General features: G+C 33.1%; 3 protein-coding genes across 5 annotated transcripts in view; all 3 read right to left on the reverse strand.

The window, feature by feature from the left end:
• The window catches only part of nahoda (DOMON-like domain-containing protein nahoda), a 167,747-nt gene that overhangs the window by 18,151 nt on the left and 122,357 nt on the right, over nt 1-27,239 (reverse strand). For all 3 annotated transcript variants that reach the window (XM_075309393.1, XM_075309392.1, XM_075309394.1), the window contains exons 5-6: nt 1,112-1,209; nt 70-1,052 (exon numbers count right to left, since the gene is read on the reverse strand). In XM_075309393.1, coding sequence (XP_075165508.1) covers nt 70-1,052; nt 1,112-1,209 — 1,081 coding nt within the window. The remainder of the gene's footprint in view (nt 1-69; nt 1,053-1,111; nt 1,210-27,239) is intronic.
• Nucleotides 15,737-16,990, reverse strand: LOC142240426 (zinc transporter ZIP1-like). Its single transcript, XM_075312135.1, has one exon. The coding sequence runs from the start codon at nt 16,874-16,876 to the stop codon at nt 15,797-15,799; it is 1,080 nt and encodes a 359-aa protein (XP_075168250.1). The 5' UTR covers nt 16,877-16,990; the 3' UTR covers nt 15,737-15,796.
• On the reverse strand, nt 21,814-22,654 carry LOC142240505 (uncharacterized). Its single transcript, XM_075312201.1, has 3 exons — nt 22,432-22,654; nt 22,223-22,377; nt 21,814-22,152 (listed from the first exon to the last, which is right to left on the reverse strand). The coding sequence occupies exons 1-3, from the start codon at nt 22,610-22,612 to the stop codon at nt 21,910-21,912; spliced, it is 579 nt and encodes a 192-aa protein (XP_075168316.1). The 5' UTR covers nt 22,613-22,654; the 3' UTR covers nt 21,814-21,909.

A 27,239-nucleotide genomic window follows, 5' to 3' on the forward strand; every position in this document is an offset into this window, starting at 1 on the left:
GTGCAGTGCAAGAGAACAGTATAACCCAGACTTTATATTTACCATAACCTTAAAATTGTTGTTACTTACCTGAAACTTCACGACGTCGTCGACTACCTACGGAGGAACTAACACGATATGTGAATCCTGTTTCCAGGGGAACGGCTTCATCAATATCGGCAAGACGTTTAGTTTTGCTGGCAGATGTTGGCTCGGACTTGGGCTCAGGCTCTGATTGTGGTTCAGGTTCTGATTTGGGTTCGGGCTCCGATTTAGGCTCGGGTTCCGCTGAAGGCTCTGGCTCAGACTTGGGTTCGGGTTCAGATTTAGGCTCGGGCTCTGAAGATGGCTCAGGCTCAGAAGATGGCTCAGGCTCTGATTTAGGTTCAGGCTCCGATGAAGGTTCAGGTTCCGATTTCGGCTCAGGTTCGGAAGATGGCTCTGGTTCAGATTTCGGTTCAGGTTCGCTGTTAGGTACTGTGTATTGTAAATTTGTGGTTAAATCTCCTATGTCCTTTAGCAAAGGGAAATTCTTGCAGTCTTTGGTCATTCCACGGGGCCTCCAGCCAAAGCCTATCCATGTTGTACTGTTCACTTTTAATACCACTTCAATTTCCTTTTGCTCCGCCAAAATTCGCCAGTATGCTTTGTAGTCGGGAGACATTTCTTTCATGGAGTAAGCTGACAAATCCAATTCAGTAGTCTTGTATGGCGACCTTTTATTACAGCCTGAACCAAACCAACCGAAATTACAGAAGCACTGCTTACGGGGCAATACAGAACCTTCCAAATCGATACATTTTCCTTGGATACCGCAGTCTGTATTGCTCGAACATTCATCCTTGTACTGACACTGGGGACCATAGTAATTCTTCTCACATTTACAACGTGAAGGGAAGTATTTGCCATTGCCCGAACAGGTTTCCTTGAACTCCTTGCGTGTGGTAATATCAACATCGGCACATGACCAAAACAAATAATCCGTCGACCATTCGTCCGCTTGACGAAGTAAACGAATTGTACAATTGCTGCATTCCTCATCGGCAGGCAAAGTCACCGGGTAGCTTTGAGCCCTACAATTGATAAACAACACTAGTAAAATATCTCCCAATTATTCAATAAAGCTACTTACGTAACACTACTCTTCACATAGTCGAAACCATCAATTTGTGGTGTCAAGTCTAGCATGGGCCTTCCCAATTCATCCAGCAATTGCAGGCGGAAGCCACCCTGTAAATATGGAGAAGAGAAACTGGCATTAGATTTCCACTGCATACAAGTGATGGGAATAAAATGGAAGGAAGCCCATTACATGTTCCTGTCTAATTAGATATTGGTTGCAAATTCACCAACGTCTAACTGATAGAAGACATGATGCTCCTAAAGCTACATGCAAAAGTTATTTGCCAAATGGAAACATTTTCGCATATTAAAATGCGACCTGTATTTGTGGCAGTGAGTGTCAAGAAACTCATTTTCAATGGGTATTCGAGTGGCATGCACTTCGCTTCCCATTAAGAAATAATGAAAAAATCTTAGTTAAATGCATGGAGTTAAGAATTAAACCCTGGTACCGTTCTTGATGGAAATAAATTTGTGTGACTAGCATTTGCCATCATTCGAAGGGAGCAGATATTAACTGGATCGTTTGGCATAGGAGAACAACCGTAAATTTAATAATGCATGTGAAAGGGGCTGAGCTTCGAAGATAATCAGAGGCACGAAAATAATGGCAGGTTAAACTATTTTGCATGTCATCGTGCTGTTTTCTTCACTCAACAAATACTGGATGCAACCCCATTTCTATAATTTATGGTCGGATGCAAATGGGGCAAAATTTTATGGAGATCTAGTGATCTGTTGAACTCAATGGAACTATCATCCTGAAATTAAAGTTTCGCCTGCAAACTGATATATCTCCTAACCGCAAAACAAAATAAAACGTTTGGAAAACAGATATCGGAGATTTTGTTCTTCTGTTACGGTTTTTTGTATATCTACGAAGAGTGCCAGCAAAACATTTGGTTTGTTATAAAATTTCTACAAAAAATGTTGTATGTTACAAAAATTTTATAATTGCTGTAGGTTAGGCTAGGTGGCAGCCCGATGTATCAGGCTCACTTAGACTATTCAGTCCATTGTAACACCACAGTGGTGACTCTTAAGCTCAATGACAAGGAACCTCCTTTTAATAGCCGAGTCCAAACCACTTAGAGAAGCTTTGAAACACTCAGAAATGTCACCAGCATTACTGAGGTTGGATAATCCACCGCTGAAAAATTTTTTGGTCGAAGCAGGAATCTAACCCACGACCTTGTGTATGCAAGGCGGGCATGCTAACCATTGCACCACGGTAATTGCTGTAAATAAAATCTTTTTGTTTCAAGACAGCCACACAGGAAAAAATGTTTATGAGTTAGCTATTATTAAATTGTTTTCGTATGATTTTAACGTTTATCGTAAAAAGTATATAAAAAACTTTCTTACAGCGAAAAGGAAGTGGGAAACGATTTCGTTTACTGAAGTCGTTTTGGTCTAATAGTTAAGTGACTTAAAAATAGGTATCTTTCATTGAAAAGAAATTTTGTTTGACTAAGGTCAAATTGGATTTAATAATCAAAAAAAATCTTCAAAATTAATGAAATCGTCTTTAAATTTGTTGACTTTTGTATCTTGACTACAAAGCAAAACAGCGTTTAAAAATAGGAGACGTTTTTCAAAACTTTGTTTGGAAGTCGTTTTTACTTTAAGCTCAGCATAATTTCATCTTGAAGTCGAGAAGTTTTTGGAGAACTTTGATAGCAAATGATGATGAAAAAATCCGAAAAAAAAGAATGAATTAAATTTTGTTTCCTAGTATCAAGTCGCAAAACTCAAATTTAAAAGAGAATTGTGGAATCAATACCAAAATCATTAGAGTAAAGATATACATTATTGCAACTGGACATGCGTTTTTCAATGTGGTAAACAGATCTTTTGTCAGGGGTTATTATATCATATCATATACATTGATCGCACAATTTTTCTTCTTCAGTATCTAGATCCGCAAATAAATTCACATCATTTATGTGGTTTATATTGGATCATTGTTTGTGGACCCATCTTTTTGGGCATCTAGAAATCACAATTGTTATCCGATTTGTCTAGAATTCAGAATTAAGTGTCTTTTACCTACACGGATGAAAAAGACTGTTTTTCATATGTTTGACACAATATTTTTGAGTGCAAGCATATAATGTTCATAAACTAGCATAACATGTTTGGGACATATATGTTAATATGTTAGAACATATTATGTTTGGGACATAAAATGATCACCTCAGCTACTTCTTTGATCCTTACAAACTGTGTGGTCCGCTGTTCGAATCCCCGTCCGGCAAAAGGTAAAATTAAAATAAAATAAAAATCATAAAATTGAATAATTTCTTCTACAATGTTTGTATTACAGAAAAAGGTGCTAAGAACTAAAAATCTCGTGGAAGTGAGAAAGATGTGGGGGAATATACAATTAGGCAGAAACAAAATTTTGAGCATTCAGGTCGAAAACCTATGTTGTTAGCACCTATATTACCTGTTTATTTTCATAATTCATTATGATTGTAAATATATAAATAAATAAATAAAATTTTGAGCACAATATTGTTTGGGAGAATTTTTTTTAAGCATATAATATTTTTGGGTGCAAAATGCTTCCAAACATATTATATGTTCACATAATAACATATTGTTTTTTGGAAGACAACATTATTGAATTTGGATGCAAAAATACAAAATGTTTGGAACTTAGACTACCCAAACATATATTGTTTAGACCAATATGCTTTCAAACATATTATATATTGGAAGAGATCAAACATATAAATGTTTGGGCAATACCCAAAAATGTATATGCTTGAAGCAAAATATGTTTGGGAGTATATGTTACAGAAGCGATTTTTTGTGAGCGTGTAGGTCTATTATTTGATTATCCCCCATACAGACCTTTTTTGGGATCTGATCCCAGCAAACAAGTTCTTTTAATTGATTTTTTATAACTCGCTTTTTCATATTTTTAATGGGAATTTTTAACTTTTTTTGTTTCAAATAGGTACTTTTTATTAAAATTTTGTCGAAAAAAATGTCAAATCCTTTCTGGAAAATTTGCAAATATTTGAAGTCAAACGTTTTAGACAAGCGTTAGAATGCACTAAAATTAAAAGTTATTAAAAATATTCATTTGGAAAAATATCATATTTTTTTAATTCACATCCAAAACACTAGGATCACACCTTAAGAAATGAAGCAAATACAGTGCAACGGCTGTTGAAATGGTGAAACTCCGTCCTATGATAAGCCCATGTTAAATTCATCGTTTCTGTGCCAATTTCGGACCCCTTCCGGATCCAAAATGAACATTTTCACTACTTTTTTTTTGGCGTAATAGTATAAATTAACTACCTCGCGCGAAAATTGAACTAAATTGTACTCCATATTTTGAAATTTCCACAATACGTTGTTAAAACCAGGAAAATTTAAACATGAAAGAAAAAATGTTTGGGCAAAGGTCAACTTGACTTTAATAATTCAGAAAAATTCTTTAAATTTAATGAAATTGTCTTTCAATTTGTTGTCTTTTTGCATCTTGACTACACCCTCAAAAAAATCGCTTCTGTAACATATACTCCCAAACATATTTTGCTTCAAGCATATAAATTTTTGGGTATTGCCCAAACATTTATATGTTTGATTTCTTCCAATATATAATATGTTTGAAAGCATATTGGCCTAAACAATATAATATGTTTGGGTAGTCTAAGTTCCAAACATTTTGTATTTTTCCATCCAAATTCAATAATGTTGTCTTCCAAAAAACTATATGTTATTATGTGAACATATAATATGTTTGGAGGCATTTTGGTCCCAAAAATATTATATGCTGAGAAGAATTTTCTCCCAAAGAATATTGTGCTCAAATTTTTTTTTCTGCCTAATTGTATATTGCCTCACATTTTTTTCACTTCCATGCTTTTTTTGTTCTTGTTTTTTTAGTTCTTAGCACCTTTTTCTGTAATACAAACATTGTAGAAGAAATTATTAAATTTTATAATTTTTTTTTTTTCAATTTTACCTTTTGCCGGACGGGGATTCGAACAGCGGACCACACAGTTTGTAAGCCAGTACACTAACCACTGGGCTACGTAGCTGTTAAGGTCATCAAGAGATAATTATCGTTATAAGTTATATTTATATAGCATAGCTTGCGGCGCCCACGAGCCGAAGCAAACATAACATTGTTTAACAACATAACATTGTTAAACATACATTTGTTGGCAGCGTGGAGCAGTGGTTGGTCGTCCGCCTTGCGTGACAGGGGTCCTGGGTTCGATCCCTGCTACGACCAACACCATTTTTTTAAATATATTTTTTAACATATATTCCAGATTCGTTCGGAAGTTCCCGAAAAGGTGTTCAGCATTACATACACTCTTAGAAAAATATGTTTTTCATATGTTCCGATATAAACAAAGTGTGTTTCGGGCACAATTTTAAAACACAATATATTTAAGTGCAAACATATAATGTTCCTAAACTAACACTAAATGTTTGGGACATCTATGTTAATATGTTAGAATATATTATGTTTGGGGCATAAATGTTTCATAAAAATCATATGTGTGAATGCAGACATATATAAATTTACAAATTTCGACTAAACATACATATGTTGTGATATTTTATCCAAAGCGACAGAGAGAGTAAGAGAAAGAAATGGAAACCGGGAGAGTTGACGAAAGATATCAATATAACACAGCGAAGGAATCAAAAGAGAACAATTTCTGTGAAGCCGCTGGTATGTTGTTTCGGAAAACTGTTTTATGATAAGGCCAAAAATTTGATATGCTTAAATATTATTTAATTTGAATAAAGAGAATGGACATTCGGAACCAAGAGAATATGTATGTGTGGACATGTGTTTTGTTTATCATTTTGGCATTATGGGCACAATTGTTTTCTTGGTTCTTTAAAAGAAATCAGGGGTCTTCATAAAAATAACGAAAGGGCACTATTCTCTTTTTAGAGTTGCGACAGTAAAATGAAATAAGGAGGAAATAGTGAAAAATTACACAGTAAAATGTATAAAAACAAAGTTTAGATCCTCTTTATTAATAAGTAGTCCAAGAGGAGTTGACGGACACCTTCAAATATAAAAGCGGGTATTAAGTTCTAGTTTTGCAGCTAAAACAATTTAAAAAGTTTATTTTCTTTAAAATGAATTATTAAAGAAAAATAAAATGCATTTTAGAGCGATGGTGTTAAATGCTAGTAAAAAACTGGTCACGCCTAAATAAATTTATGTTTATATTATAAAATTATTTATGTATGTTTATACCCGACTCCACGTTCTTCTTTTGTTAGTTTTTTAATTCCTTTCAAATTTTAAAGTTTTGTACCAAAAACAGTTTTTTGTTACAAAATTGTTATTTTTGCAACAAAAAAATAATATTTTATCCAAAAATCAGTCAATTTCGTTTATATCAAACACTGTTAATGACTATAAATCTTTAATAACCCACATTTCGAAGTTTCATTATAAAAATTTAATATAGTATAAATATAAATGTGTAAATTAAAAAAAGTGTTCGGTCGGAGCAGGGATTGAACCCACGACCCTTTGCATGCAAGGCAGACATGCTAACCACTGCTCCACGTGGCAAACAAATGTATGTTTCTGTTAAATAATGTTATGTTTGCATGGGCTCGTGGGCGCTGCAAACTATGCTATATAAATGTAACTTATAACGATAATTATCTGCTGGTGACCATGACAGCTACGTAGCCCAGTGGATAGTGTGTTGGCTTACAAACTGTATGGTACTCGGTTCGATTCTCCGTGCAGGCGAAAGGTAAAATTAAAAAAAAAAATAAAAAAGTGAATAATTTCTTCAACATTATTTGTATTACAGAAAAAGGTGCCAAGAATTAAAATAACGAGTATGTTAGGGAATGAGCACAATCGTCTTCGGGAAAAATTCTTCCAAGCATATAATATTTTTGGGCTCAAAATGCTTCCAAACATATAATATGTTCACATAAAACAAACATATTAATGTTTCGGCATATTTCAAATAATATATGTGCTTCCTGCAAAATATGTTTGGAACATATGTTAAAGAAGCGATTTTTTTGAGGGTGTACTATTATATTAAATTTTTACTAGGAATTTGTAAAGTGTGTTTTATAAAAGACTTAAAGCCACAAAAGAAAAATGCTTGATATAAACGAAATGGACTGAGTTCAAATCAAATATTATTTTTTTATTGCAACAATAAAAATTGTGTAACAAATAAAGGTTTTTGTATACAAGTTTAAAATTTTCGAAGAAATTCAAAAACTCTTACAAAAGAAGAACGTGAATTCGAGTATATAAATATATTTTTCCATCGAATCATAAGGTTAACGATCGATTCAAAAGCACATTAAATTTAAATTATAAACAGTAATTTTACAACAGCACATAAATTTATTTTGGTGTGAACAATTGTTTGCTAGCATGTAACACCATTAATTTAGATATACAAATAAATATGAATTTTTATTAACGAATAATTTTGTACTTAATTTAATTCTTAAGGCCGGTATAAATTGGTATTATCGCGTTAAAATGGCCATGTTTACCCTTTTACTTTTCTTTAATAATTTCATTTAAAGAAAATAAACGTATTCAATTGTTGCTTTGGATCTTTCCCCACCATGTTATAATACAATTTACCGGAAAAAGTTGTAATGTTATTCTGGTTTTGCCGCTAAAATGAGAAATAATTTTAGCGGCAAAACTCGAACTCAATGCCCGCTTGTATTTTCGAAAAAATCCGTCAACTCCTCTTGGACTACTCATTAATAAAGAGGAACTAATCTTTGTTTTTATAGATCTTACTGTTTAATTTTTCACTGTTTCGCCCTGTTTTCATTTTACTTTCACAACTCTAAAAAGAGTGCACTGAAAAAATATTGTCGTGAGGCCAAAGAGTTCATGTCCTTTAAATAAGAATACAACTTTTGCTTAGCTTAGAAGACGCATTTCTCTAATATAAAGTTTTTTCCATGTTCAAAGGTCGATACTTTCAATGAAGTCGTGTTGTCGTTATAATTAAGTGATTTGACTTAAAAATGGGTATCATAACATGAAAGAACAAATTTTTGGACTAAGGTCAACTTGACTTTAATAATTCAGAAAACTTCTTTAAAATTAATGAAACTGTCTTTAAATTTGTTGCATTTTTGCATCTTGACTACAAGACAAAAATCATTAAAAAAATAGGATATGTTTTTCAATACTTTATTTTAAAGACATTTTTACTTGAAACATAGCATAATTTTTACTGGAAGTCTTGTTTTTAACGGACATTTTATAGCATATGAAAAATAGCTGAAAATCGAAAAATTGAAATGTGCTTCGTAGAGTCAAGTACACAAAACCCCATTTAAAAGAGAATTGTGTCTTAAAAGCATCCTTACTTGTATTCTCCGCTTCTTTGGTTCGGAATCAATACCAAAATTGTTAAAGTGGAGACACAATCTTTGGAACCGGACATGCTTTTTGTTCAGTGTATAGTGCCCTTTCGTTAGTTTTTATGAAGATCCCTTTAATTACCTTCGTTTAAATATTTTGACTTTCTCGTCCTACGTTCCGATAATGCGAAAATGATAAACAAAACTCATGCTCTTTTTTTCAAATATATTTTATCTTGGTTCCGAATGAATTTTCTCTCCGAATACTCATTTTAATATTTTACTTAAGCATATACAATTTTTGGCGAAGTCTTATATCACAACATATATATGTTTACTCATAATATGTAAATTTATACTTGTTTATATTCACACGTAGTATTTTTCCTATATTTAATGAAATTTTCTTTGTGTTTAAAAATTTGAGTTCCAAACATATAATGTTTATACCCAAACATATGAAAAACAGCCAATTGGTTACTTTCATTATTTTACTTCCAGCATACACTTTGTCTCTCTTTGTGAACACATATATGTTTATGGGCTATTTCTAAATTAATATATGTTTGAATCCAAGCATATCCCACATATATGTCCCAAACATATTATGCTAGTTTATGAACATTATATGTTTGCACTCAAAAATATTGTGTTTAAAAATTTGAGTTCCAAACATATAATGTTTATACCCAAACATATGAAAAACAGTCTTTTTCTTCCGTGTACAAAGCAAAAATCGTTCAAATGTACGACATGTTTTTAACACTTTATTTTAAAGACGTTTTTAACTTGAAACATAGCATAATTTCTACTGAAAGCCGAGTCTTAATTGGGAAAATAAAGTTGTCGTTAACTCGTTTTTAAAGGACTTTGATAGTATATGAAGTATATGAAAAAAAGCTGAAAAAGCGAAAAATTAAAATTTGCTTCCTAGAAACAAGTATACAAACCCCAAATTTAAAAGAGAATTGTGTCTTAAAAGTATCCTTACTTGTATTCTCCGCTTCTTTGGCTCGGAATCAATACCAAAATTAGTAGAAAGTAAAGACAAAATCTTTGGTACCGCGCATGCTTATTTCAGTGTACACACAAAAAAATAATACATTTATTTTATAAATAGTGTTCACAAAAGTGTACATAATATTAACGAAGTTTTTAATATTCTAAATGAAGTATACATTTAGAATTAGACATTGAAGAATATAACTTTTACGTTAAAAACGTTATGCATTAAATGTAACTTTTCTGTTTTTCTTTTGGATTTTTTCCTTAATTCTCAATAATTGCATAATTGGTCCAACAAGTAAAGAACATAATTTTATAATATTTTATAATACTTATAAACATAAGCACCAACGCTTCTACGCAATTAAAAAAAATATTTTGTTTCGTCAACCTTTTCCAGCAGTAAATAATTTTCGAATAATGACGGCGACGCAAACTGAACTGAAAAAAAACCAAACACAAAGACACATGTTGCCTTCAAAAACGTTATGTTTGTTTTTGTTGTCTCGTATTATATCCTTGTATTGGATACACCCTTAAAAAATCGCTTCTGTAACATATGTCCCAAACACATTTTGCTTCAGGATTGGATTGGTTTTCAGGATTGGCCCAAACAAAATATTGTTTGTACTGTTAAAACATATAAAGATTCACCTCAGACATACACTGGTAGAAAAAAAATTAATAGAATTTTTTTGTGTATATATATTTTTAAGGCGCCAATTGGTTACTTCCATTATTTTACTTGCAGCATACTCTCTAGGTCTCTCTTTTTAAACACATATATGTTTATAGGCTATTTCTAAATTAATATATGTTTGCATCCAAGCATAATATATTTACAAACATTTTATGTCCCAAACATAATATGTTCTAACATATTAACATATATGTCCAAAACATGTTATGCTAGCTTATGAACATTATATGCTTGCACTTAAAAATATTGAGTTAAAAAATTTTAGTTCCAAACATATAATTTTTAAACCCAAACATATGAAAAACAGTCTTTTTCGTCCGTGTACATATGAGAATAACTCTATGCTGTGACTCTCTCACGCTAAGAGAAAACCAGTATTTTTATTAGTAAAGTTTCATTAATTTTATAAAAAAGTTCATGCACATTTTTAAAAAAATTCATAATTTAATAACAACACCAAAAAAATCGCTTTTGTAACATATACTCCCAAATACATTATGCTTCAGGCATATACATTTTTGGGTATTGCCCAAACATTTATATATTTGATTTCTTCCAATATATAATATGTTTGAAAGCATATTGGTCTAAACAATATAATATGTTTGGGTAGTCTAAGTTCCAAACATTTTGTATTTTTCCTTCCAAACTCAATAATGTTGTCTTCCCAAAAACTATATATTTTTGGATATTGGCGAAAAATTATTATTTTTGTTTTATGTGAACATATAATATGTTTGGAAGCATTTTGAGCCTAAAAATATTATATGCTTAGAAGAATTTTCTCCCTAAGAAGATTGTGCTTAAAATTGTTCTCACTTCCACGAGGTTTTTTAGTTCTTAGCACCTTTTTTGTAATACAAACATTGTAGAATAAGAATTATTCAATTTTATATATTTTTTTTTAATTTTACCTTTTGCCGGACGGGGATTCGAACCGCGGACCACACACACTATCCACTGGGCTACGTAGCAGTTATTTTCATCAATAGACAATTATAATTATAAGTTATATTTATATAGCATAGTTTGCGGCGCCCACGAGCCGATGCAAACATAACATTGTTTAACAGAAACATACATTTGTTGGCCACGTGGAGCAATGGTTAGCATTTCCGCCTTCAAGAGGGTCGTGGGTTCAATCCCTGCTCCGACCGAACACCAAGAAATTGTTTTTACTTATATTTTTATATATATACCAAAAATTCCGAAAATGTGTTCGACATTACACATTACTATATTAAATTTTTATAATGAAGCTTCGAAATTTGGGTTATTAAAGATTTACAGTCAGAAAAGAACAGAAACATACATTTGTTGGCCACGTGGAGCAATGGTTAGCATTTCCGCCTTCAAGAGGGTCGTGGGTTCAATCCCTGCTCGGACCGAACACCAAGAAATTGTTTTTACTTATATTTTTATATATATACCAAAAATTCCGAAAATGTGTTCGACATTACACATTACTATATTAAATTTTTATAATGAAGCTTCGAAATTTGGGTTATTAAAGATTTACAGTCAGAAAAGAACAGTACTTGATATAAACGAAATGGACTGAGTTTTTGGATCAAATATTATTTTTTATTGTACAAATAAAAATTTTGTAACAAAAAAACGTTTTTGGTATAAAAGTTTGAAATGTTCGAAGAAATTCAAAAACTCTTACAAAAGAAGAACGTGAAGTCGAGTATATATATATATAAGTATTTTTCCATCGAATCCTAAAGTTAACGATAACCATTCAAAAGCACATTATATTTAAATTCTAAACAATAGTTTTACAACCAACACATAAATTTATTATTTAGAAATACAAATAAATATGAATTTTTATAATTTTGTACTTAATTTAATTTTTAATAAAGTTGTCATTATCGCGCTAAAATGTTTTCACGGTTACTTTTCTTTAATAATTTATTTTAAAGAAAATCAACTTATTCCACCAAATTATAATACAATTTGCCCAAAAAAGTTATAATGTTATTCTGGTTTTACCGCTAAAATGAAAAATAATTTTAGCGCTTTTATTTTTGAAAGTATCCGTCAACTCCTCTTGGACTACTAATTAATAAAGAATAACTAAACTTTGTTTTTATAAATTTTACTGTTTAATTTTTCACTGTTTCCTCCTTTTTTTCATTTCACTGTCCCAACTCTAAAAAGAGTATAGAGTTGTTTTTTATGAAGATCCCTTTGAAATTTTCCACTGTTTTTATACCCTCCACCATAATTTAATATACCCCCCATATATTAACTTTGTCATTCCGTTTGTAACACATCGAAATATTGTTCTAAGACCCCATAAAGTATATATATTCTGGGTCGTGGTGAAATTCTGAGTCGATCTGAGCATGTCCGTCCGTCCGTCCGTCTGTTGAAATCACGCTAACTTCCGAACGAAACAAGCTATCGACTTGAAACTTGGCACAAGTAGTTGTTATTGATGTAGGTCGGATGGTATTGCAAATGGGACATATCGGTTCACTTTTACGTATAGCCTCCATATAAACGGACCCCCAAATTTGATTTGCGAGGCCTCTAAGAGAAGCAAATTTCATCCGATCCGGCTGAAATTTGGTACATGGTGCTAGTATATGGTCTCTAACAACCATGCAAAAATTGGTTCACATCGGTCCATAATTATATGTAGCCCCCATATAAACCGATCCCCCGATTTGGCTTGCGGGGCCTCTAAGAGAAGCAAATTTCATCCGATCCGGCTGAAATTCGGTGGTGTTGGTATATGGTCTCTAACAACCATGCAAAAATTGGTCCACATCGGTCCATAATTATATATAGCCCCCATATAAACCGATCCCCCGATTTGGCTTGCAGAGCCTCTAAGAGAAACAAATTTCATCCGATCCGGCTGAAATTTGGTACATGATGTTAGTATATGGTCTCTAACAACCATGCAAAAATTGGTCCATATCGGTCCATAATTATATATAGCCCCCATATAAACCGATCACCAGATTTGACCTCCGGAGCGTCTTGGAAGACCAAAATTCATCTTATTCAGTTGAAATTTGGTACGTGATGTTAATATATGGCCTCAAACACCCATGCAAAAATTGGTCGATATCGGTCCATAATTATATATAGGCCCCATATAAACCGATCCCCAGATTTGACCTCCGGAAGAGCAAAATTCTTCCCATTCGGTTGAAATTTGGTACGTGATGTTAGTATATGGTATCCAACAACCATGCAGGAATTGGTTCCTATCAGTCCATAATTATATATAGCTCCCATCTAAACCGATCGCCAGATTTGACCTCCGGTGCCTTTTGGAGAAGCAAAATTCATCCGATCTGGTGGAAATTTGGTACGTGGTGGTAGTATATGATATTTAACAACCATGCCAAAAGTGGTCCATATCAGTCCATAATCATTTATAGGCCTTATAGAAACCGATCCGGCGATTTGGTTTTGGAGCCTCTTGGAGGAGCAAATTTCATCCGAGTGAGTTGAAATTTGTGGATGACAGTCTTTCGTAGAAGTTTCTACGCAATCCATGGTGGAGGGTATATAAGATTCGGCCTGGCCGAACTTACTGCCGTATATACTTGTTTAAAATATAGAGTCAGAAAAGGACATTGTTTGGTATAAACGAAATGGACTGCTATTTTAGAATAAACAAGTATATACAGCACTAAGTTCGGCCGGGCCGAATCTTAAATACCCACCACCATGAACCAAATATTAGGGTTTCCTTTGAAATTTCAGGAGGGTTTGAGGACTTGAGGACACTTCCCGAAGATAAATTTAAAGATTTCACCTATGAGGACTATATCAGATACTGGATTTATAAGAACAATTTTTGTTTGAGTTTTAGAGGAATCATTAACATCTCTTGTAAGTGTGCAAGAAAATTATAAAATAACGTCTTGATTTGAAATCTTAAATCTGTAGAAGTAAAATCTGGAAATTTTACATTGAGTTTCAAGGAATTTTAATGATCAGTGCGCCTTCTACACCCTCTAGAAGTGAAGTCGGTCTATATGGAGGCATTACCAAATGGACCGATAAAAACTTAATCCGATACACGTTTTTGTGAGCCTAAAATACCAGAATATTTACAATTTCAGGCAAATCAGATAAAAACTACGGTTTCTAGAAACCAAAGGAGTTAAATCGGGAGATCGTTCTTATTGACCCGAAAATACCTCTAGATTTCCAATTTCAGGCAAATAGGATAAAAACTTCGGATTCTAGAAGCCCAAAAAGTAAAATCGGGAAATCGGTTTATATGGGGGCTATACCAAAATATGGGCCGATACTCACCATTTTCGGCACACCTCTTTATGGTCCTAAAATACCTCTAGATTTCCAATTTCAGAAAAATTGGATAAAAACTACGGTTTCTATAAGCCTAAGACCCCAAATCGGGAGGTCGTTTTATATGGGGACCATACCAAAACATGGACCGATACTCACAATTTTTGGCACACGTATTTGTGGTCCTACAATACCTCTAGATTTCAAAATTTCATGTAAATTGAATAAAAACTGCGGTTTCTATAAGCCCAAGAAGTAAAATCGGGAGATCGGTATATATGGGGGCTATACCAAAACATGGATCGATACTCACCATTTTTGGCACACCTCTTTATAGTCATAAAATACCTCTAGATTTCAAATTTCAGGCAAATTGGGTAAAAACTACATTTCTATAAGCCCAAGACCACAAATCGGGAGGTCGGTTTATATGGGGACTATATCAAAACCTGGACCGATATAGCCCATCTTCGAACTTGACCTGCCTGCAGACAAAGGACGAGTTTGTGCAAAATTTCAGCACGATTGCTTCATTATTGAAGACTGTAGCGTGATTACAACAGACAGACAGACGGACATCGTTATATCGTCTTAGAATTTCTCCCTGATCAAGAATATATATACTTTATATAGTCGGAAATTGATATTTCGATGTGTTACAAAAGGAATGACAAACTTATAATACCCCCGTCACCATTCTATGGTGGTGGGTATAAAAACAATTTTCTGTTGTAAAAATTGCATCAAAAGAAATACGTTTGCGATACCCGGTTTCCAAACGTGTTTTCTTTGCGTGCAAGGAGGCATGTGACTGGGGAAGATATAGAGGCCTGCATGTGAACCCGGTGAAGACAAGACAGGCTAATATAACGAATCATTTGTTTTAGGCAAGATTATACCAATATCTGAAAAGGTTAGGGACTTAGCAGATTGATACAGACAATGAAAAAAATCGTTTGGAAAATCTGTGTCGAAAATGTTGTTCTTTTGTTACAGTTTTTTTTTATTTCTTGGAAATTTCAAACTTTTATCACAAATATTTTTTTCCTATACAATTTTTATTTGTGCAATAAAATAAATAATTTTTGTTCCAGTATATTTCGTTTGTATCAAGCACCAAATTCAAGTCTTCAATAAGACACATTTTGAAACTTCATCATCTGAATAACTACAAAATATGTTCACATAAGAAATGTAGTCCTTTGGATTGGTAACACCTTGTGCCAACTATCATGTACTACAATAATATTACACCCCTTTGGTTAATATTTTAAGTAATTATTTTTTAACAACAAATTGATTTATTCGACGTAAAGATAAATTGCTATATTAATATACTTAACCTAAATTGATTGTCTTTCCCTTCCATAGGTTCCTACCATCTTCATCACTCAGGTAAAGACTAACTAAAGTCATTGCCGTAAAACCCACGGCCACGGTTAGGCATTGACCAAGACCAGCCATTTTGTAGCTTGGGTTTTCATGCCACGATACCTTTTCTCGGGGTATTACCTCACATATGGTAACGTAGAGCAATGTACCTCCCGCCAAACCTTGTACTACGGCTAATGTTGTGACTGATAATGCCAAACATGGAATATCCACGAGAAGCATTCCCAAAGCAATACCACAAACGCCTCCAAAGGCAAACACACTTATTCCAATTAAGTGACCTTTTAAGCTACCCGGTCCTCTGGAAGACAGTTCAAGGCCCAAACAAAACGCCATAACGAATTTATGACATGAAATAGCCCCCAGTAGAAATAAAACTTTCGAAGGCGTATCCTGAACACCGATGGCTATTCCTTCTATAGCAGAATGTACTGATAAGGCGACAAGTAAGCCTATCGAAGAAATTGATTGAGTTGTTGCTTGATTATTTTGCTGTATGATCTCTTCTCTAATCTGACCTCCATTTGATGCATTTCGTGCTGTAATACTTATGTTTTCATTATTATGTGGGTCGCTTGGTAAATCCTCTGACTCATTATTCAAAACTTCGTAATTCCTATTACCAGACTCTCTAGAATCGTGCTGAGTATGCTGGTGTACACTGCCAACGAAATAATGGACCAGTTCCTCGATAAAATAGATTAGGAGAAGACCACCACATAAAGAAATTTCGGCCCAATTGGAATCCATTTGTTCACGAACTTCGGGCAATATATGGATTAAGGAAGTTGCCAACAGAACTCCTGCTCCAAAACACAGCATCAGCGTTGTGACCAAGGGGAATCTCAATCGCATTCCGTGAGTCATTAAAGCCGGCAACATGCCAAACAAATAGCTTCCTACACAGAGAACCACCATAGTTATTGATTTTTCCGCAACGCCATCTCTTGTACCATACGTGGACATCCCATCGTTAAATGTTCGCAATTTGGGCCAAATCAAATCGAAACTCTGAGATAAGTTCATTTTAATGAAATCAATGTATGCGTATGAGATCTGGTCGATCTGAGTGATCTAAAACCTTTCAATTAACTGATTCATTTATTTCGCATATGCATTCATCTGAATAAGAACAAAAGATCACATTACTATCAATTGATTTCAGATGATTTGCTTGCATTGAATACCGAAATGGAAATCACATCTGTTCTTATCGCTAATCTGTGTTGTTATGAATTTATTATTGTGGATTGCCATAGTTATTAGAATTATAATATTTCTACCATGCATCTGAAGAAATCAGAGCAGAAAAATTCTAAAATTAAAAAAATTGTATACTATGCCATAAGAAGAAAACAATGATCCCAATGTAGATTAAAACAAGTAAGGAAAGTCTAAAGTCGGACGGGCTCGACTATATTATACCCTGCACCACTTTGTAGATCCACATTTTTGATACCATATCAAATCCGTCAAATTTGTGCTATATATAAAGGTTTTTGTTCCGTTATACATACATTTAAATCTGACCTGATCTGGACAAAATTTGTTAGACTTCTACAAAATCTATAGACGTAAAATTTAAGTTGGCTAATGCCCTGGGGTGGAACACAATGTTAGTAAAAACATATGGGAAGCATTAATGTCTGAACAAATTTTGAAGCAAACTGTATTTATGATTTATCGGTCGACAGATATGTATTAGAAGTATAGGAAAATTGGAGTGTTTTTACAAGTTTTCGACTAAGCAGTGGTGATTTACAAGGAAAATATTGGTATTTTGGTAATTTTTTCACGAATCGGAAAAACATATACATAGAAGCTATATCTAAATCTGAGCCGATTTCAACCTAAATTGACATACTTAGTTACTATGTTAATTCTACTCCCCGTGCAAAATTTCGTGTACATCAGATTACAACTTTGACCTCTGTGGTTATATGTGGCAAAATCGGGTGAAAGAAATATATGGGAGCTATATCTAAATCTTAACCGATTTCAACTAAAATTGGCAGGCATATCCAGAAAGTTAATTCTACTCCCTGTGCAAAATTTCAAGTAAAACGGAGTAAAATTTTGGCCTCTGTGGCTATATGAGTGTGAATCGGTCGAAAGATATATATGGGAGCTATATCTAAATCTGAGCCGATTTCCACCAATATTAATTCTACACGCAAAGAAAAAAACGTTTGGAAAACGTGTACCGAAAACGTTTTTCTTTTGTTAGAGTTTTCTGAATTGCTTCGAAAAGTATACATTATCACCAAAAAAATCGTTTGTTGCAAAATTTTTATTTTTTTCAATAAAAAAAGTTATTTTTGAACCAACAACACAGTCCATTTCGTTTATATCAAACACTGTTCTTTTCTGACTTTAGGTTTTTAATAAGACACATTTTACAGTTCATAGTAAAAATTTAATATAGTAGAATGTAATGTAGAACATTTTTTCGGAATCTTCCGACCATATCTGGAATATATGTAAAAAAAAACTTTGGTCCAAGCAGGGATCGAACCCACGACCCTTGGCATGCAAGTCGGACGTAGCAACCACTGCTCCACGGTGCCCAACTAAATGTACTTTTCTATTAAATAAACTTTGTTTAATCGGCTCGTGGGCGCCGCAAGCAATTGTCTATTGATGACAATAACGGCTACATAGATCAGTGGATAGTGTGTTGGCTTACAAATTGATTGGTCCGCGTTTCGATTCACCGTCCAGGCGAAAGGTAAAAAAAAATTTAAAAAATCGTATTAATTTCTTCTACATTGTTTGTATTACAGAAAAAGGTGCTAAGAACTAAAAAACTTCGTGGAAGTGAGAAAGATGTGAGGGAAAATGCAATTAGCCAGAAAAAAATTTTTGAGTTAGTCTTTATGAAATTGTTTTTACATCCTGGAAAAGAATAAACGTTTATCACAAACAGTATATACTTTTCTTCCAAATACACTTCCTTTCAATGAAAAGCAAATGAGAAACGAGCTTTGTTTGTCTAAAATTTCGTTTGGGAGGATAGAATTATTTTTTGCGTGTACTTTCTATGCAAAATTTCACGTAAATCGGATTACGACTTTGGTCTCTGTGGTCATATGAGGGAAAACATATGGGAGCTATATCTAAATCTGAACCGATTTCAATAAAATTTAGCATACTTGACTATGCCCTTAATTGTATTCCTTGTGCAAAAAGATAATCAGGGTAAAAATCTGGCTTCTGGGGCCATCCATATACAGTGCTGTCCAAACATTTGGACCTATAAGAAGATGGATTGTATAAATGTATAAAAAGATCATTGCAGGAATATCGTTAAGTTCATTGCCTAATTTGGTCATAAGTTGGTCGTCATAGGCCTTTATGCCCTACCGGCAATAAGCATAATCAACATAATAAAAAGCAAATTATCGATGATGTTGGGTATCACAAAAACGAAATTCGGAAGTGTACAATATGCAAAAACCAACTGCGTCTCGAGTTATAAACAGTGGATGCACCAAAACTGTACACTGGGTAGACTATGCCAAAAGAAGATCATATAATCAAAAGAACTATGCAACAATTCAATCCAATATCATCCAAAGAGGTCAAAAATTAAATTCAAATTGGGTATATTAACCATAACGATCAGATGTAGAGCATTAGAAGTCGGAGTGCAATTATACAAAAATGTCAAAAATCACTTATTTCAAAGAAAACTAGCTTAGCTCGCCTTCAATTTTCACAAAAATACTTTAAATGGTCTCAGGAGCAGTGGATATGTGCTATTTAACTTGCATGGATCGGATGGTAGAAATTTAGTACGAAGGCTGCAAGGAAAGCCTTAATCCAAGAAATGCAAAAAGTTACGTCAATCATGGTGGGCCAATATTATGCTCTGGGAGTATTTTTCTGGACAAGTTATTGGCCCGATTTATAGAGTCGAGGGTATTATGCTGTCGGAAGTCTACAATGTGATATTGTCGTAAGCATTCCGGGAAATGCCATCTGCATGGATTATTCAGCGCGATCATGACCTCTAGGACACGTGTAACGTGGTAAAACAGTGGATTTCCGATGAAAAATTGCGGGTGCTTGACTAGCCTGTTCAGTCGCCTAAAGTACAAGTCATAAACCAAGCTTTGGAAAGCTGTAAAATGAAAAAATTGGTACGAAATTTTTGCAAAAGGCTTACGAAATCTATTTGAACCTGAGCCATAGGATATCATTGACCGTTTAATCCTAACCAATGGCAAAAAGTTGCGCAGAAGTAATCAAAAGGCATGGCTATAGTATTAACTATTAACATTTATCGTTCAAAGTTACAAATACTTTAATTATTTTTAAATATATGTGACACTTAATATTAGTTGCAAATGTTTTGAACAGGTAAAAACTCTAATTTTTTTAAAAAATTATAAATTATCACAAAACCTTTATCGTTAGTTCCGTTATTTCCTTGAATCTTTAAAATTGACATAATAAGCAACAACATTGCATTAAAATTTGTGTTTTAATATTTTTATTTTCATTATAATTACGGTTTGTTTTCAACAGGGAATGTGGTTGCAAATGTTTTGAACAGCACTGTAAGTGCATGTGGGACGAAAGATATATATGGGAGCTATGTCTAAATCTGAACCGATTTCTTCCAAAATCTATAGGGTTCTATGTGTGTTCACAGACTGACGGATATGGCTATATCGACTAAGGGATCCACCCTGAGCAATATTACCAAAGACACCATATGTCTATCTCGTCTCCTTCTGGGTGTTGCAAACATATGCACTAACTTATAATACCCTGAGGCGCAGGGTATAAAAAAAACATACTCATACAAATGCAGCTACCAACACAAACACAAATTTTCATTTTCATGTATATTTGTCGCTCTCTGTTTATTTCTCCGAATACACAATTGAATTATGTTTAGACTTAATCATTTCAAATTTTTGGGGTACCCGTTCATGTGCCACACAGAGAGTATTAAGAAAACAAGAGAACGAAACTGTCAAGCGAAACTGCGACAGTAGGTGGCAGTCATGAGGAAATTTCTCTAATATCATGCAGTTTTTGTCGGCGCTTCTCTCAAATATAATACAGTTTGCGTCGGCGTCACCCAGTTCAGTTCTCTGCCGACTTTACGAAACGTAAAGAAAATAGGATTTAGAACCTACTTTGTAGTAAAAAATGTTCTTTTATATAAATCTTTTCATTCTATTAATTTTTTTGGCAGACAATTTGAAATTATGCCGATGCCTCAATAAAGACTTTATCAAAACAGCGCTTCGACCGCAACGTCGGTTATACCAAAGCTGCAGGCATTGTGCGTCATCTATACGGTTGACATTTGTTGTTTTTGTACACTGAAAAAAATATTGTCGTGAGATCAAAGATTTCGTGTCTTTAAAAAAAAGAATGCAAATTTTGCTTAGCATGGAAGACGCATTTCTCTAATATAAAGTTTTTTTCCTTGTCCAAAAGTCGATAAACTTTTCAATGAAGTCGTATTGTCCTTATAATTAAGTGATTTGGCTTAAAAATGGGTATCATAACATGAAAGAAAAAATGTTTGGGCTAAGGTCAACTTGACTTTAATAATTCAGAAAAATTCTTTAAATTTAATGAAATTGTTTTTAAATTTTTTGTCGTTTTGCATCTTGACTACAAAGCAAAAAATAGTTCAAATATAGGACATGTGTTTCAACACTTTATTTTAAAGAAGCTTTTTACTTGAAAAATAGCATAATTTCTACTGGAAGTCGAGTCTTAATTTGGAAAATAAAGTTGTCGTTAACTCGTTTTTAAAGGACTTTGATAGCATATGAAGAAAAAAGCTGAGAAAGCGAAAAAATTAAATTTGCTTCCTAGTAGCAAGTACACAAAACCCAAATTTAAAAGAGAATTGTGTCTTAAAAGTGTCTTTACTTGTATTCTCCGCTTCTTTGGCTCGGAATCAATACCAAATTTTTTAAAGTAAAGACAAAATCTTTGGAACCGGGCATGCTTTGTTTTTTCAGTGTAGCTCCATTTTTCCAGCATTCATTTTTTATTTAAATATATAAATATAGAAATTAGTATTCTCTCTACATGCTATAAGCTTTAGATCCTGCTGCAAAATTTACTGTATTACAAGCACGGATATCACCAGCAAGACAGAGCAAGCAATTAGCATTGGCAAAGCAAGTTTCTTGTTCGACAACAGTAGTGGAACATCCACGTTTTGTAACTTCTCCATCGTACTGGACATAGCAATAAGAGTTTGGAGCGGTGGGAGATGCACACCGTTCAGCTTCCAAATCATGGGGAGCAGAGGCACATTTTGAGTTCTAACAAGAGACCAAAACAAATCTATATTAAATTTGTACTTGAATATTTTATATGCACTATCACAGTCACCTTACTGGAATCACATTGAACACACAAATATTCTTCTTGTCCCAAATTATTGCAACGATTTGTAATGCATTTGTGACACTCCGGTGAGTGGGTGTCACAACGTCGGCGCAAATGCTCAGGAATCTCATATGAACATCCTTTTTGGATGACCTTGACTACAAAAAGGTTAGGAGAATTAATTCAATTTTGACCTCTTGAACTACTCTTACACTTGTCAAAGATGGTGACACAATAATCCAAAGGATCCGAACATTGTATGGTCGTTGATCTAGAGGTGCGTATGCAATTGATGCCTTTGCATGAGTAACATGTCCTAGGTTTATTAGCCGATACTGTAGTTAAGAATAGCCCAATAATTATGGCTGATAAAAATATAAATTTTGATTGCATTTTTTAACTTAGTTCATTTAAAGACCACAATAATTGTATAATTGGATGGGCACTGCATACTCTTTTATAGACTCTGTGTGTGTGTGATATCAGATATCAACTACTTCTGAGTGATACGATTCGAAATACTTGAAATTATCGCTCAAGGGCTTGTCCATGGAACTTTATTTTGCTACAAACATAATAGTGAATAATAAGATAACATTTTGCATGAAAAATACTAGGATGCATATTTCAACAAGAAAGTCTATTAGAATTATTTTGCACTTATATAAATAAATGCCAATTTAAATTAAAGTTCCACAAACACCGCCAATAAAGTTTGAGAACTTCTTACAAATAAATAAAAAACTCTTCAGGTGAGTACTATGTTCGGTTTTTTCACCAAAACACTAAATTAAAAATGCATAAATATATATGAAGCCGATTACATTTTTATCAAGTCTTGTCAAATTATGGACGGAAAAGATACAAAGTATTGATTCTGAAACATTTAATATTACTAAATAAATTGATTAAAAAAAAGTAACCCTGAAAATATGCTGGTTTTCAGCATGAAAATTGAACATAGTACCCACCTTTCAGTTGGTGTTTGCTACTTTAGTACACGCACAGAAAAACATGTTTGGACATGGTTGCCGCATCCATTTAATGCTTATCTAGAGTATGTAATTGTCGCGGACACCATGGATTTTGCCTTTTTAAAAATAATTTTTGAGCGGAAAAATATATGTTGGCAAAAAGCATTTAAATGGTTCTCAAATGCCGCAAACCATTCAATTTTTTACGTTTTTGCAGAGAAAAAAGTATTTTTATGTCTTAGTATAGACATGTCTATACTAACCATTACATGGCCATAAACACACGCGTCAGTCGTGTGTTGATTGTTGCTTGGAATAGACGGAGGATACGGAATTACTATGTTTTGTGTTAATTTATTTATTCAGAAGTGACACGTGGTTTGTGAACACAAAAAAAGGGAAGTGTAATTGAAAAAAATGTACCTGTTTTTGTTCAACATTTTGCTATATGCAATAATTTGTTTTTATTTGCAGTTACATGATGTCTGTGTTTGTACATTTAATGGGCACCATGTAAATATGAAATGATTACTTATTGTTGAAATTGAACCAAAATAGAGTGTGTAAAAATATGTGATGTTTGCTTGCACGACATTATAAATACAAATAAACAATGAATTAGTTTATAAATAAACAAGTATATACGGCCGTAAGTTCGGCCAGGCCAATACGGCGTAGAAACTTCTTCTAAACACTGCCATCCCCAATCGAATTGCTTAAGTTGCGGTAACGCTTGCCGAATGCAAGGTATCTTAAAACCTCCTAACACCATCTTCTAAATTGTAAGTAAGTCCATACGTGGTATATATTAAATCAAAAAAGATCGATCAAATACGTATGTAATTCAGTTTGACAAACTAGACAGAAAATTTTGACAAAATTTTCTACAGAAATAACATTTTAAAAAAATTTTCTATAGAAATAAAATTTTCTATAGAAATAAAAATTTTGAAAAATTTCTACAGAAATAAAATGTTAACAAACTTTTCTATAGAAATAAAATTTTGACAAAATTTTTATAGAAATAAAATCTTGGTAGATTATTTTTGTCTCGAGTGGCAACCATGATTATGAACCGAATAAAATTTGAACAAAATTTTCTATAGAAATAAAATTTTGACAAAATTTTCTATAGAAATAAAATTTTGACAATGATGAAAATTTTATTATGAACCGAATAAAATTTTAACAAAATTTTCTATAGAGATAAAATTTTAACAAAATTTTCTATAGAGATAAAATTTTGACAAAATTTTCTATAAATGAAATTTTGGTAGATTATTTTTGGCTCGAGGGGCAACCATGATTATGAACCGATATGGACCAATTTTTGTGTGATTGGAGATCGGCTATATATAACTATAGACCGATATGGACCAATTTTGGTATGGTTGTTAGCGGCCATATACTAATACCACGTTCCAAATTTGAACCGGATCGGATGAATTTTGCTCCTCCAAGAGGCTCCGGAGGTCAAATCTGGAGACCGTTTTATATGGGGGCTGTATATAATTATGGACCGATATGGACCAATTCTGGCACGGTTGTTAAAGATCATATACTAACACCATGTTCCAAATTACAGGCGGAGGGGATGAAATTTGTTTCTCTTTGAGGCTCCGCAACCCAAATCTGGGGATCGATTTATATGGGGGCTATATATAATTATGGACCGATGTGGACCAATTTTTGCATGGTTGTTAGGGGCCATATACACTGAAAAAACTATTGTCGTGAAGTCAAAGATTTCATGTCTTTAAAATACGAATACAATTTTTTCTTAGCATAGAAGACGCATTTCTCTAAAATAAAGTTATTTTCCTTGCCCAAAAGTCAATCCATTTTTCAATGAAGTCGTATTGTCTTTATAATTAAGTGATTTGACTTAAAAATGGGTATCTTAACATGAAAGAAAAAATTTATAGGCAAAGGTCAACTTGACTTTAATAATTCATAAAAATTCTTTAAATTCAATGAAATTCTCTTTAACTTTGTTGTCTTTTTGCATCTTGACTACAAAGCAAAAAATCGTTCAAATATAGGACATGTTTTTCAAAACTTTATTTTGAAGAAGTTTTTTACTTCAAACATAGCATAATTTCTACTGGAAGTCGAGTATGAATTTGGAAAATAAAGTTGCCGTTAACTTGTTTTTAAAGGACTTTGATAGCATATGAAGAAAAAAAGCTGAGAAAGTGAAAAATTAAAATTTGTATCCTAGAAGCAGATACACAAAACCTAAATTTAAAAGAGAATTGTGTCTTAAAAGTATCCTTACTTGTATTCTCCGCTTCTTTGGCTCGGAATCAATACCAAATTTTTTAAAGTAAAGACAAAATCTTTGGAACCGAGTATGCTTTTTTTTCAGTGTACCAATACCATGTACAAAATTTCAGCCAGATCGGATGAAATATGCTTCTGTTAGAGGCTTCACAAGCCAAATCTGGGGATCGGTTTATAATGGGGGCTATATATAATTATGGACCGATGTGGACCAATTTTGGCATGGTTGTTAGAGACCATATACCAACATCATGTACCAAATTTCAGCCGGATCGGATGAAATTTGCTTCTCTTTGAGGCTCCGCAAGCCAAATCTGGGTATCGGTTTATATGGGGGCTATACGTAAAAGTGGACCGATATGGCCCATTTTCAACACCATCCGACCTACATCAATAACAACTTCTTGTGCCAAGTTTCAAGTCGATAGCGTGTTTCGTTCGGAAGTTAGCGTGATTTCAACAGACGGACGGACGGACATGCTTAGATCGACTCAGAATTTCACCACGACCCAGAATATATATACTTTATGGGATCTTAGAGCAATATTTCGATGTGTTACAAACGGAATGACAAAGTTAATATACCCCCATCCTATGGTGGAGGGTATAATAAAAACAAATAAATAAAGTTAATTTTGTGTTTTCTTTTCTCAAGTGGCGTCCTTTTTTCGACGACGAAAAAAGTTTTTTCATAAAGATCATGACATTTTAGGCTGTGACCGTGTTCTTTTAAGTAGGAAAAACATTTTTGACGAATATCATAACATTTTAGATCGGGACCATTGACTTTTGATTCAAACAAAAAATTTTTTATCAATATAATAACATTTTAGATGATGACAATTTTATTTTTTCTTGCAGGGAAAAATGTTACATGGTCGCCGCAAAAAAAAAGGCAAGTCACATTATATTTTGTTGTCGATAATAGAGGAACATATGCAACATGTGTCAATAAAAAAGTAAAATCATCATCAAATTTTTTAGCAAATACAACATACATACACTGAAAAAAGCATGTCCTGTTTCAAAGATTTTGTCTTTACTTTAAAAAATTTGGTATTGATTCCGAGCCAAAGAAGCGGAGAATACAAGTAAGGAAAATTTTAAGACACAATTCTCTTTTACATATGGGTTTTGTGTACTTGCTTCTAGGAATCAAATTTTAAATTTTCGCTTTCTCAGCTTTTTTTCTTCATATGCTATCAAAGTCCTTTAAAACCGAGTTAACGACAACTTTATTTTCCAAATTAAGATTCGAGTTCCAGTAGAAATTATGCTATGTTTCAAGTAAAAGACTTCTTTAAAATAAAGTTTTGAAAAACATGTCCTATATTTGGACGATTTTTTGCTTTGTAGTCAAGATGCAAAAAGACAACAAATTTAAAGACAATTTCATTAAATTTAAAGAATTTTTCTGAATTATTAAAGTCAAGTTGACCTAAGCCCAAGTATTTTTTATGATATCAATTTTTAAGTCAAATCACTTAATTATAAGGACAATACGACTTCACTGAAAAGTTTATCGACTTTTGGACAAGGAAAAAACTTTATTTTAGAGAAATGCGTCTTCTATGCTAAGCAAAATTTGCATTCGTATTTTAAAGACATGAAATCTTTGACCTCACGACAATATTTTTTCAGTGTATATTCTTAATGTATTGTCTTTATTTATTGTGTTACAAAAGCTCCTAGTTTAATTTTTTTGTTTGTTTCAGCCAAACTAATACATGTTTAAGGGTAATAATTTAAAAAAAATACACAGA

This window comes from Haematobia irritans, chromosome 5 (genome assembly GCF_050003625.1).
Source record: "Haematobia irritans isolate KBUSLIRL chromosome 5, ASM5000362v1, whole genome shotgun sequence".
In the NCBI taxonomy this organism is placed as follows: Eukaryota; Metazoa; Arthropoda; class Insecta; order Diptera; family Muscidae; genus Haematobia; species Haematobia irritans.

Excerpts from the sequence above, each read along its gene's own strand:
- LOC142240426 (XM_075312135.1), bottom strand. The coding sequence starts at position 16,876 with ATGAACTTATCTCAGAGTTTCGATTTGATTTGGCCCAAATTGCGAACA.
- LOC142240505 (XM_075312201.1), bottom strand. The coding sequence starts at position 22,612 with ATGCAATCAAAATTTATATTTTTATCAGCCATAATTATTGGGCTATTC. Across the intron at positions 22,378-22,431 it reads TGTCACCATCTTTGACAAGT|TCAAGGTCATCCAAAAAGGA; the intron begins GTAAGAGTAGTT and ends ACCTTTTTGTAG. Across the intron at positions 22,153-22,222 it reads TTCAATGTGATTCCAGTAAG|AACTCAAAATGTGCCTCTGC; the intron begins GTGACTGTGATA and ends GTCTCTTGTTAG.